At 39.0% G+C, this 13,780-nt stretch overlaps 1 protein-coding gene across 5 annotated transcripts in view; it reads left to right on the forward strand.

Annotated features, from left to right (window-relative positions):
• The window catches only part of LOC143035720 (DCC-interacting protein 13-alpha-like), an 86,160-nt gene that overhangs the window by 54,694 nt on the left and 17,686 nt on the right, over positions 1-13,780 (forward strand). For all 5 annotated transcript variants that reach the window (XM_076202605.1, XM_076202606.1, XM_076202610.1 and 2 more), the window contains exons 9-11: positions 2,447-2,591; positions 6,008-6,234; positions 11,583-11,689. In XM_076202605.1, coding sequence (XP_076058720.1) covers positions 2,447-2,591; positions 6,008-6,234; positions 11,583-11,689 — 479 coding nt within the window. The remainder of the gene's footprint in view (positions 1-2,446; positions 2,592-6,007; positions 6,235-11,582; positions 11,690-13,780) is intronic.

A 13,780-nucleotide genomic window follows, 5' to 3' on the forward strand; every position in this document is an offset into this window, starting at 1 on the left:
CCTCCCTATCCTCCTTCACATTTAGCAACTCCCTAAAGTACTCTGCCCATCTTCCTCTTACTACTGTCTCTTCCATTATCATCTTTCCATCTGCACCTTTTATCTTTTCTTTTCTATTTCATTCGCCTCCTCTTCCTTTCTTAATTTCATTCCAAAACATTTTGTTATTACTTTAATTTTTTTTTTTTTTGTCATACTCTTACCCCATTTCACATTTGCTCTCCTCTTTGCCTCCTATATCCTATGCTTTACTTCTCTTTTCTTCGTACCTCTCATATGATTCTCATCCTATTTTGTAACCAATCTGTGAATGCTCACTTCTCTTCTACAACCTGTTTTGCTTTCTCATCTCACCACTCACTACCCTTCCTTCTATTTCCTTCCATCCTCCTTGTTCTACACACCAACTTTGCACACCTTGTGACTCACTCCATGAACCATCCCCATTCCTCCTCCATTCCTAGTTTTAATGTATCCTTCACTCCCTCCCACTCCTCTCTCAGCTTCTTCTTGTACTCCTTCTCCTTTTCTTTCACATTTAAGCAGTTTACACTAAGCACCTCCCTACCTTCTGTCCTTTTCCTTTTTCTCCATCCATCATCCACTCTCAACTTCCCCTCCCAAAAAATTATCTGATATTCCTCACTCTCTCCCCGTAGAATATGCACATAAAACTCTTCCTACTCTTCTCCTGGTTACCACTATGTAGTCCATTTAAGCCCTATCTACCACACTTTCATCCACCACCTTCTCCCACATGTATTTATGCTTGTCTTTCTTCCTAAACACTATATTTGTCATCATCAATTCTCTAGATACATCTCCACCATGAACTCTCCACTGTGATTTTTTCCTGGAACTCCACACTTCCCAATCACTCCATCTATTGGTTCATTTCCTACCCTAGCATTAAGATCTCCCAATACCACTACATTGACATTTCTCCCTAAACCCTCTATGCACTCATTTAAATCTAGCCAATAAGTCTCCTTTTCCTCTACACTGTTCTCACTACCAGGCCTATATGCACTTACCAAAACCCAAATCTCCCTTCCCAGTTCCATCTTCATCCACATCAACCTTGAAGAAACCTTTTTCCACTACATCATGCATTTACCTATCTCTTCACTTACCAGTATAGTCACCCCTTCTCTCCATCTTCCTCTCTTCACTCCTGACACCCTCCCAACTACACTCCCAAACTCAAACTCTCCCCTCCCTTTCAACTTAAATTCACTCAGTGCTAACACATCCATCTTTCTTCTCACAAACATACTGCCTATGTATTCCCTTTTACTCTCACCTGTTCCACATCCACGCACATTAAAAGACTCAAACCTTAGAGTTCTGGTTGGAAAACTTCTCTTAGACCCTCGCATGCCTTTACTTTTTTTAACCTCTTCACTCCAGGGCACATCGCACATCTGGCAGCATTAGCTGCCTGACGTGCGATGTTGCGTCATAATAATCATATTATAAAAAATAAAGTCAGTGCTCAATCGTTCGTTCTCTTTCACCCATGAATTTTGATAACCATAGAAAATATGATGAAGCCAGTTTAGAGAGAATGGAGGTTACGTAGGTACGACTACAATAAATATAATCAAGACTCCGACGTCGGCATCATCACGTACCCACTTGCTCCTCATGACGCCTACGTAGGCGTCACCATATGGAAGTGGTTAAGAATGTCCCCTTTGGGGCTACAGAGAGTAGGATTCCTAGTCCTATCCCTGTACTATTTTTGTCGCCTCAAATGACTCAAATAGAAACATTCCGTGGCAGTATTCTTCTCCCCTATCATGGTGTTCGGGGAAAGAAGGAAATGAACATTCAGAGAAGTGGTACAGGACAGTATTAAGAATGGGGTAACAGCATAACATAGGGACAGTGATAGTATAATGAAGTAGCATCATTTCTCTCTGAATAGAATATTTCTTCTTATATGCAAAATGATGTGTGGCTCTGGTCTGTAGGGAAATGCCATATAGACCCTACATGCTACTGAGCAGCTTTTAACCCCACAATCACATGCAGCCAATACCTCCAGACAGGGGTGGTAGTTGGTAGGAAGCTGAATTGTAAATTGTGTGAGTATTGGGTGTCATTCAGAAAACAAATACTGTCCCCTCAGGGCTGCAATTCTGGGTGGAGGTGGGCGGGTTTGGAAACCAATCCATGCTGTTGGTTGGGAAAGGATCTTTCCTGTCTAGTTCATAGATAGAATATTGATTATATGTTTGATTTATTCATTGCTTTATTTAGAAAGAAAAATTGAATGACCTTATTCAGCCTCTTTCATCTGAGTAATTTTTTTTTTCCTCCTATTGAAGATAGCCATGTGTATGATCTCATTTTTACATGAATGTGTGTTTTACAAGTTGACTCTTACATTACACCAATTTGAATTTAAAATTCTTATGGTCTACTGTTATCATATCAACAGGGCTGTGATTCTACAAGCTTTGAATGATCGAGAACGGGACGAATGGATGCTTACAATTCATAATGTAGCTAAAGAAGGTGGATATGTCAAGGATACAAAGATGGCACCATCCAGTTCTCTACTTTCTGGTGTTGGGCAGTTCTTTGTAAGAATACTTGTTTTTTGTCCCTGTTCTTTTTTTTCTCTGAATGTTATTATTCATCTTTAAAAATATGACTTGTACCCTTGATTACTAAGAACTTGAATATAGTAGTGTTATGGTTGTTATTATGGCTTTTTCTCTGTGGTGTAGTACACAAGTTGAATATTTTATTGTATTTTTTCAGCTATAATTAAGAACATATGTATGAAACAGTCTATTAGTGTGGGGCACAATATTATGAGGTGCTGTGTGTCTTCTGTGTGGTGGTTGCATTTGGGGTAGTTTGAATATGTGGCCAGGCCTATTCTTTGTGTCTAAGTGACAGTTGGTGTCCTGAGTGTTGGCATGCCAGTATGACTCTTGTCTGGTGTTGAAGGGCTTTCTCTTTGGGACTTTGAAAAGGATGTAGTCCACAAATCCAAAGAGCAACCCAAACTGTTTTACAATTTGGATATGATAAACTAAAGCACAAAGTAGGAATATCTGAATTAAAAGTTGAAGGAGTTATATATGAGGATGTAAGCAGGAGTAATGAATAAAAGCTTTTAGTCAGTTCTCAACAGGTATGAAAAGTATGAGAGAGAAAAAACCGGAAAGAATGTGAACATTATATGTACATACATATACCAAAAGCTTTTTCCCCCTTCTAAGGGTGGTAGCCAAAAAACAAAGGCATAAAACCACTCCCACCCATTCCATCCCTAATATACTCCACTCCCATCCACCCTCTTCCCTCCCTCTTATCTTGGCACCTCCTGGATGATGGGTCATCCCTTTATCTTGCCCTCTGTCCTGTGTCAGAAGCAGTATTAGGATGGTTTGGACACATGGAAAGAATGAGTGAAGAAAGATTAGTAAAAGAGGTGTGGAAGGCAGAGGTGGAAGGAGTGAACATGAGGGGGCATCCTAGGATGAGATGGATGGATGGGGTAAAAGGGGCATTGGGAAAGAGGGGAATGTCTGTTGAGGAAGAAGGGAGAGGACAGAAGATAGGGGTGAATGGAGAATGGTTGTGTATGGATGATGCTGTGATGCATGAGGGGGAGTGGGTGGGGGATGGGGGTTGAGGGAGTTTGTATGAGAAATAAATTGATGCAGCCTGAAGGGATTTCTCTCTGTCTTCTCCAATTCTGCATGAGGGGACAGAGAGACGGGGGGTCGCCGAATTAATGAAGGAGCCTTGCTGTGGATGTGCTGTGTCTTGTGACACTGCTTCTGACCCAGGGCAGTGGACAAGATGCAGGGATGACCCAGCATCCAGGAGGTGCCAAGATTAGAGGGAGGGAAGAGAATAGAGGGGAGTGGAGTATGTAGGGGATGGAATGGATGGTAGTGGTTTCTATACCTTATCTTTTGGCTACCTCCTGTGTAAGGGGGAAGAAAGCCTTTGGTGTATAAATGTATGTACAACTATGTAGTCCATTCCTGCTGTAAAGTTGGTTAATCATTTCTTGTCGTTGTTATGGATATCTGTCTCAATGATCTTTTTTAATAATATGTGTCTAGAGACCTTGTCAAGAGCTTTGTTTATATATATAGCAACCATGACTGTTCTCTCTGGTTGGTCTTTTTTATTGAATCCTTCCAATATTTGTTTCTGTTATGTTTGTGAGCATAGTGTTAGTAGAGTAGCTCTCCATGAAACCATGTTGATTAGGGGAGGTAGGTATTTTTTATTTGATTCATACTGCAACCAATCTTTTCAATAGTTTGGATATTGTGGTTAGTAGAGAGGTTGATCTGTATGACTCAAATTCAAGTATGGATCAGACTTTGTCTATATATTTGATTTCCAATTATCATATTTAGATTTGAACTTGTGTATTGTTTGAGTTTGGGCTATATCACCTTCTAAGCTATTCCACATATTTATGTATCTGTATGGAAAACTGTATTTCTTCACATCTTTTTGACATGTGGTCTTTCTTAATTTACATCCATGACCTCTTAAAGCACTCCCATATTTAATCAGATCTCTTCTGTCAATACAATCTATTCCCTTTAGTGACCTGAACATTGTAATCATGTCACCGCTTTCTCTTCAAGTTTTCAAAGTTGGCAGACCCAGTACTTTTAATCTTTCCTTGTATGGTTTATATGCCAGGTGGGGGACCAGTTTGTTTGCTGCCCTTTGTATTCTCTCAATCTTGCTTATATCCCTCACTCTGTGTGAGGACCATACTACTGACACATAAAGGTTGTCATGTCGTGGTAACAGCTACAGATTTTTGTGTATTGGTTTGTATTCATAAATGTTGTGGATTTTAAATGGAACCATATGTGGTATGTGTTTCATTTTATGATGGATGTGTGCTCATATTTAATGTGTTTAATGCACGTAGGGCAAGTGTAGGGGCCTGGGTTGGTTTCTATGTCACTGACAAATATGAGGAGAAATGGGATAACAGGCACTGGAATACTGAACTCCTTGTGCAAAACAGTAGGGATATAGGAGAAGGAGTTGTGTGTGAGACCATAATAGACTCTCCAGCCTAGTTTGGAGACCAGGTGCCAGCCCCTAGGGGTCACACCTTGGGTAGGCGGGGATGATAGTGTGTCTGCTTATGTACAGTACTTCTTGGACAGCTGTGAGTAAGATTTCTCAAAGGTGGGGGACATTTTCTTCTTGCTGTCAAAGAACTTGAGCATTACACTCTGATGCTGGCTGGGCACAGCAATACCACATCTAGGAAAATATGCACAGATACACACAGGTGTATGGATTGCCACAAAAGATTAATGTGGCTTTTTATGATATGGATAAAGAGATGATGAAAAATATCATTGAAACCTTGATCCGTCCAAGGATATAAGTAAGATTTAAAGAATACAAAGTGTTTCCTAATTTCCACCTTTGTGAATTGGCACCACGTTTGACCTTTTCCAATCAAGCAGCACAATGCCTTCATTCGTTGAACATGTAATAATATTTTGGATCTTATCCACTAGTTGTTCCCTACATTCTTTAATTATCCAGTTTGAGATACTGTCTGGTCTTGAAGCTTTTGTCACATCCAATTATCCCAAGAGATTGAGCATTTCCCTCACTTCTACATTTATATATGTTAAACCTGGTATTTTGCATCCCTTGCTTTTCTCCAGAAAATTGTGATCTTTTGTGAAGACTGATTGGAAACTTTCATTCATTGTTTCTGCCTGAGCTGAGGCCTCTTCAAAGACCTCACCACCCACTATTAACTTGGCAATTTCTTCCGTGTCTCAATTTACCATTCATAAACCTGTAAAACTGTTTTAGTTCATCTTTGCATTTATCTACTACTCCTATTTCAAAATTGCTTTCCTCTTCCCTTTGAATCCTTGTATAATCACTCCTAGCATGTTTGTGAGCTTCTTTTATTTTATTGTTTCTTTTCTTCCTCCATTTTCTTATCCTCTGATAGTTTTTTTCTACCTTTCAGGCAGACAAGTTTCAAGCAGCATCAGCAGCTATAGGCAGTTCAGCTTCTGCTCCAGGAACTCCCACAAGTCCAGCTGGTGCTGAATCTGTAGGATTTCCCTCTTCAGCTTCTGTGCAGTCAGCCATGGCAATATCAGAAGCCATTCCACAAGATGCTCCAATTATGTTTGATTTATTGTCTTCATTAGATGGCACTCTCACACTGGAAGAGGATGGTACCCTAGAAGAGTAGGTTCTTTGCTTGTTTATTGTACCAGTACATATTAATATCATAAGCCTGAAATATTTATTGATCTTTTATAGTTTAACATCTACTCTGTTAGTTAACTCTTGCATTGATTTTCACAGACTACTTACATTAAAAATGTAAATAAATGAATAAATAAAAAATAATAATAATAATCCCTGAATGCCCATATAGCAAAGAAGTAGAATGCTGGATGGTCATATACATGCAGCAGGAACAAGCAGTGATGGTTGTGGTACATCATAATGTGTGAGGGTCATTTTGTGAATATTGGGTTGTGAGTTACACATGATATTGTGACCACATTCATATACTAAATTTTAAATTCAGTACAAATTTTCAGCTGGACCCAAGAGAAAAGATAAAATTTTCTGTCCAATTTGGGAAATCAGTAATATTGTCCCTTGAAGTGCATATGATTTAGTTTTTGACTCACCTTGTAATGTGTATCCACTACCTGTTCTTTCTATGAAAAATTACAATAGTAACAACTTATAGTGAATGAAGCACCAGTGACCATTGAACTACAACTCTTATCTTGGACAATACAACATGAAGTGACTCACTTCTTTGATGTGATCACCAAAGAAAATAGACATTGCTGCTAGTACTAGCCAACTATTTTGAGCTAAATACACCACATATCTGCATGATCTTAAGATCACAAAAAAAGAAATAAAAGAAAAATGCAATGAAGAACCCAAACTATTTTACAGGTATGTAATTGGCAAACTGAAGAATAAACAAGAAATAGAAAGACTGTGCCAGGGTAAATATGAATGTACAGAAGAACTGGAAATGGCTGAAATTATGAACAACCACTTCATATCAGTATTCACAATAGAAAACTCACCTAACTGTGAGGAAATAGAGAGAGATATCCCCTTCAATGAAAGAAATAATTGTGACACAGAAGGAAATCAGCGACCAAATCAAAACCCTTGATGTCGGAAAATCACATCGTCCAGACGGAATTGCAAATTGGATACTGAAAGAATGTATGGAGGAATTAACAGATAAAATATACAATATAATTAAATTCTCACTTCAAGAAGGAAAGGTGCCACAGGACTGGAAGAATGCAAACATTGTACCGATTTATAAGGGAGGAAACAAAGAAGATCCATCAAATTATAGACTGGTCTCCCTGACAAGCACAGTAGCAAAAATAGATGGGTTAAACATTTGGAAGAAAAAACTACTGAATCCAAATCAATTTGGATTCAGACAAGGAAGATCATGCACAAAAAACTTGATTAATAGACATAATACAAGAAAGAGATGGGTGGGTGGACTGTGCTTTTCTGGACCTGCAAAAGGCATTCGATAAGGTACCACATAGGAAACTTATAAAGTAGAGTCAAAAGGTGGCATCAGAGGAAAATTATTGGAATGGATGAAAGACTTCCTGATTGGGAGGAAAATGAGAGTTGTAATTAGAGAAAAATTCTCCAACTGGGAAGAAGTAAAAAGCGGTGTCCTGCAAGGATCAGTACTGGCCCCGATCATGTTTGCCATATACATTAATGACATGAATGAAGGTGTGGAGTGTTATATGAATTTCTTTGGAGATGACGCAAAATTACTAAAGAAAGTAAAAATGGAAGAGGACTGCAACTCATTGCAACAAGATCTGGACACGATCTGGAATTGGACTCAAAAGTGAGAAGTAAAATTTAGTATAAAGAAATGCAGTGTAATGGAATTTGGAAAGAGTAAAAACAGAATATCAAAAGATTACAGAATTGGGGAAGAAAAAGTAAAAAAAGGAAACTCTAAAAAAGATCTTGGAGTGATGATTGGAAAGGACATGAAACCAGATAAGCATATAAATAAGATATTGAGAGAAACCTACAGTTTATTGAGGTCAATTGAAGTGGCATTTGCTTATTTGGATGAAGAAATGATAAAGAAAATGCTAACTACACTAATAAGACCAAAACTTGAGTATGCAGGATCACTTTGAACACCCAGTACCAAAAAGAATATTAAGAAACTAGAAAGAATACAAAGAGCAACAACCAAACTAGCACCGACACTCTCCGAACTAACATATGAGCAAAGACTGTCCAAATTGAATCTACCAACTTTGGAACAGAGAAGAGAAAGAGGAGATTTGCTGACTATATACAGAATAATGAAAGGAATGGAAGTTTTAGACAGGAACAACTTGTTAGTGTGGGACAACGGTAAAACGAGAGGACACAGAAAAAACTGAAAAAGGACAGCTATAGAAGAAACTTGAAAAGGAACAGCTTCCCACACAGAGCGATAAATACATGGAACAAATTAGACAACAAAACAATATGTGCAAACACTATACAAGATTTTAAGATAAAACTTGATGCAGAGAGATACAAAGACAGGTCACCATGAGCATAGCTCCCTTCCTGTATATTACAACTAGGTAAATACCTGGAACAAATTAGACAAAGAAACAGTGTGTGCAAACACTTCAAGATTTTAAGAAAAAAATTTATGCTGAAAGATACAAAGACGGTCACCATGAGCATAGCTCCCTTCCCGTATAATACAACTAGGTAAATACAAACAGCTAGTCACAACCTATGGACACTAACTAAATGGAACAGATTTAATAAGCATGCTACCTTACAAGTGAGGTAGCCAAAAAAAAAAAAAATGCATAAAATCATTCCCACCCATTCCATCCCTAAATACACTCCACTCCCCTCCACCCTCCCTCCCATCTTAGCACCTCCTGGATGATGGGTCATCCCTGCACCTTGTCCACTGCCCTGGGTCAGAAGCAGTGTCGCAAGTCACAGCACATCCACAGCAAGGCCGCTTCATGGAAAAAGTACCTCAAAATAAACAGTGAAATTAATCCCACAAAAAAAAAAAATAATACAAAAGAAAACAGAGAAGTTATTTTGTGACATAATCAGCCATCCAAACAGGGGGCCTTGTATCTTGTATTCCTTCGAGGATGACGAAGATCCTCACAATCACTCACATCAACCACTGGTGTCTTCATATTCCATTCAGAACACTACAATTTACTGCCTGAATCATTACTGGCATCTTCAGAATGGGACCATTAAGCTACAACTGGCTGGACATCCAACACATGTCTCAGCACACCATCAACAAATATATTATTTCATGAGTTTACTTGAAAAAGAGAGGTGGGAGAGGGGGGTAACCAATTAAGTGAAGCAGCCTTGCTGTTGATATTCTGTATCTTGCTGCATTGCTTCTGACTCAGGCCAGTGGGTGAGATACAGGGATGACCCATCATCCATGAGGAGCTAAGAAGAAAGGGTGGTGGAGGGGAGTGGAATGAGTGGGAGTAGGTGCATGCCTTTGACTTGGCTACCTCCCTTATAGGGGGGAAAAACTCATGGTATATAGATAGAAAGAATTCATTTGAGTAACAATTCCCCTGCCCCAATGTGCGGCAGGTGGCTTTACCCTAAACCCCTTCTTCCATTTTAATTGACAGTCTATCATTCTGTCCATTATCCACTCCTCTAGGGTTCATTAAAGGATACCTCCATTCATATTTGACATGATAGATGGAACAACAAGCTATGCCAACATGTTTGCAGAGGACAAACTAATACTACAATATAGAAACAATGGATACACTCAGTGATGATTTATGCGAGTCCAGCATGGACACTTAATCTCAGTGAGACACACCTCAACACCCTTCAGACCATACAAAACAAAAGCTTAAAAACAATTACAGGTTGCACAAATACAGCACCTACAAACCATCTACACTATGAAACAAAAGTCCTCAAAGTCAAGGATCACTTTGACATGAGAGGCACACAAACATTTGCTGCAGCCTCCACTAACACAGCACACCCACTACACTACATAGCAGAACACCCACACACACCTGCGTAGAGCTGATGGCCAGGGGTGGTTGCTGCCGTTTGGCCCCCAACTCTTGGGGTTGGGGGGTGGTCCCACGACATAGACGCTGCAGCTCCATACCATACAACACATAATGGAAGACTGCATTATACACAATCATGCACGCAAACAACACAACATACGCTCTATAAAGGATTTGTGGGAAAACCCAGTTTCGGCTATGGCATTCCTTGGGGAGACGGGACTGCTTGGACAGACAGTCTAGGGAACGACAACAACAACAACAAAACCCACACACACCAAGAAACACTGTGCTTGTGGCTGGGTCAGAGGAGGGTCTAAGGCAGGTAATGAGTTCAAGGAGGTATGTGACAGGAGAAACTAAAGTAAATATGGGTAAAAGTAAGGAGTGAGGGAGGTGAGTCTTAAAGGAGAGAAGTTAGAGAAAGTGAATAGTTTTATGTATTTAGAGGTGCATGGAGGAGTGGGGGTGGAGGTAAACTGTAGAGTGAGGGAAGCAAGTAAATGTCATCAAGAGGATGAAAAGTGTCACAAGAAATAGGTGTGTAGGAGTAGAGGCAAAGAGAAGATTGTATGAATGGGTAATTGTGCCCACAACACTGTATGGGGCAGAGACTCAGAATAGAGGCAGAGAGGAGAAAATTAAATGGTTTTGATAAGAGTGTGAAATGAAATGAAACAAAATGCAGGGATAGAAAGAGAGCTGGCAAATAGGGTTGATCAAAGAATTCTTGGATGGTTTGGGCATATGGAAAGAATAGGAAAGACTAGCAAAAATAATATGGAAGGCAGAGGTGGATGGAGTGAATTTGAGGGGAAGACTTAAAATAGGATGGATAGGGTGAAGGAGGCCTTAGGTAAAAATGGAATGTCTCTTAAGCAACAGAAGGAGAGGGTAGTAGATGGATGTGAGTGGAGTATGGTTGTGAATGAATGGTAAACTGATATAGCCTGAAGGAATTTCTCCTCATCTTCTGTGTTTAATTATGAGGGGACAAGGAGGGAGGATTGCTGTGAAATGAAGCAGTGGAGGTAAACCAATTTTGCCTGTTAGGGCCTGCTGTGGATTTGCTGTCTTGCTTGTTACATTGCTTCTGACCCAGGCAATGAGTGGAGGACAGGGAGAGCCCTTCATTCACAATGGGTTAATAAAGTTTGTGAAAGGAAAACAAATGGGGGTGAGATGGGGGAAGGTGTTTGCATACCTTGGCTGGCTACCTCCCTTGTGGGTTTCATGCAAGAAAGATCTGGAGTAACAGGTTAACTGATTTACATATTTATTGGCAGAGATTCACTGATGATTTTGGTTACACACATGATCACTTTTGTGCATTGTTTATATATTGTGAAACAAATATCTTGTCACTTTTTTACTGTTTTGGTGTTACCTTTTAACATCAATATCTGTCATGTGGTTCCATGCATTTTGAATTATTAAGTTTGTCATTTATCTTATCTACAGGAAACCTTCGGAAGAGTCAGGAGCCAAGGTTGAAGACCCCAAGAGTCGTCTTACAAATTCTTTCACAGTTAGGTTCCTTGGTTCAATGGGAATAAATGTTGACCGAGGTAAGACACAGATAGTTATTATGAATGTGTTTCATATGTTTGTATTGTACTGTAGTGCTAATGTACTAAATTGTATATCATCAGTTTTGTGCTTGTCTTAAAAATTGTTGTGGTTTCATTGCTTTATTTTTTCTTTCTATTCAAAAATAAAATAATGAGAGGCAACAGAAGGTAAAGATAATGTGGAATTAATCACAGTTAAAGTCAAAAACAGCAGTATGAAAAGTAGAAGGTTTATAGTTGTTTATGTGCCACCAAAAACTAAGACCTGAACTGACAGCGAACACTCAAAATTACTAGAAGGCACAAAGAATGAATTAACCGTGACACTGAAATATGGAGAAAATATAGTAATTATGGGTGACTTTAATGCAAAGGAAATAAATTGGGAAGAATTGACAATGGAAGGTGGAGACGAACTCTGGGGAAATGTCATACTGGATATGACCATAGATTACACATTGAAGCAATAGGTTAAAGAAAATACTAGATTTAGACAAAACAAAGAATCATCGAGACTAGATTTGATATTCACCTCTGAACCAGAAATAGTGGAAGAAATAAATTATAAAACACCAATTGGGAAGAGTGACCACATACTAATAAAGATCAAACTAAAGGAACAAAATATGATAAGAAGGAACGAGAAAAATAGAGAAGGAAGACTGATGTACAACAAAACTGATTTTGTAAAACTTAGAATTTTTTTCCAAAATGCCTGTTGGGAAAAATTTGCAAATGATGAAATAAAGACGGAAGAGAAATGGAACATCATCAAAGAAATATATAAAGAGGGAACAGACAAATATAGAAACCAAAATCTTACCCATAGAACACCACATGAAAATGACAGGAACACCATTCTACACCAGAACCCTAAACACCACCCTATATCTCACAGAGCTACCAACAGAATGCAATAAAAACTTACACCAGCAGCATAATACTCAAACATGTACCACCTATACCACACTAAACATCCACATGAAAACACCACACACTCAGATTACTAAGCAAACCCTGTAGGAAAAGCTGCTAAACTCAGTATTCTGACAACCCACAAACATAAGCCTAACTGTTAAAATCATCCCAAACCTAACAAGAACTGCACTGCCATGCTTGCACTCAGGACACCAGCATTAAGACAGTATCAACACAGTATAGGCCTGGCCACAGATTCAAATTACCCCAGATGCAACCACTACACTGAGGAGAAAGAACATATCATATTACAAAGCCCCACATTAATAATCCTGAGAAAACAACACCTTATCTCTTCTCTAATTGACTTATGGTCCTGCCCAGAGAATGTTGCCAGTTAACTAAAGCCAGGTCTTGTGTAAGAGACCAAGGGAAATGGATTGATTGATAATACTTAACTTGAAATTTATCTATGATTCCAAATTGGACTATATTCTTATTTTCTAGTTATTGTACTTATATTTGAATTTGTGTGTTGTTCAAGTTTGGGCTATATCACCTTATTAATATCTTTGCATCTGTAAAGAAAATGTATTTCATATCTTTTAGACACTCCCAGTATCCAAAATCAACAAATTCATTTTGTCAATGAAGTCTGTCCCCTTTATTGACCTGAATACTGTAGCCTTTTTATTGACCTGAATACTGTAGCCTTATCATAGTGGTACACAAGCAGTGGCTTTATCTTTAAATCACTACTCGTATTTGCACACAATGTAAGAGTCAATTGATCCTTCATGGGTTTATGGTCTTGCAGCTTCTTTTCCTCTGCCATTATGAAAGTCTTCCATGGCATCTTCTTCCAGAACAATCCCATTTTGTTGCAGTTAAAGACTTGTCAGTGGATGTAGCCTTCCTTTGCAATAACTTCAGCAAAACCTTGAATGTATTCCTCAGCTGCCTTCAGGCCTGAGCTTGCTGCCTCACCACCAAGTGAATACCCAATCTTCTCATGAAAGTCGCAAACCATCCATGACTTGCTTTGAATGGTTCATCCAATGGCTCATTTGCTGAAGCCCCTAGTGCCTCTCTTTTCAAATCGCCATAGATGATTCATGCTTTTTTTTTGCAAATAATCTCTGTTATGGTATCTCCTGCCAGCAGCCTCTT

Source organism: Oratosquilla oratoria, chromosome 19 (assembly GCF_046742065.1).
Source record: "Oratosquilla oratoria isolate Oo_2021 chromosome 19, ASM4674206v1, whole genome shotgun sequence".
Lineage (NCBI taxonomy): Eukaryota > Metazoa > Arthropoda > Malacostraca > Stomatopoda > Squillidae > Oratosquilla > Oratosquilla oratoria.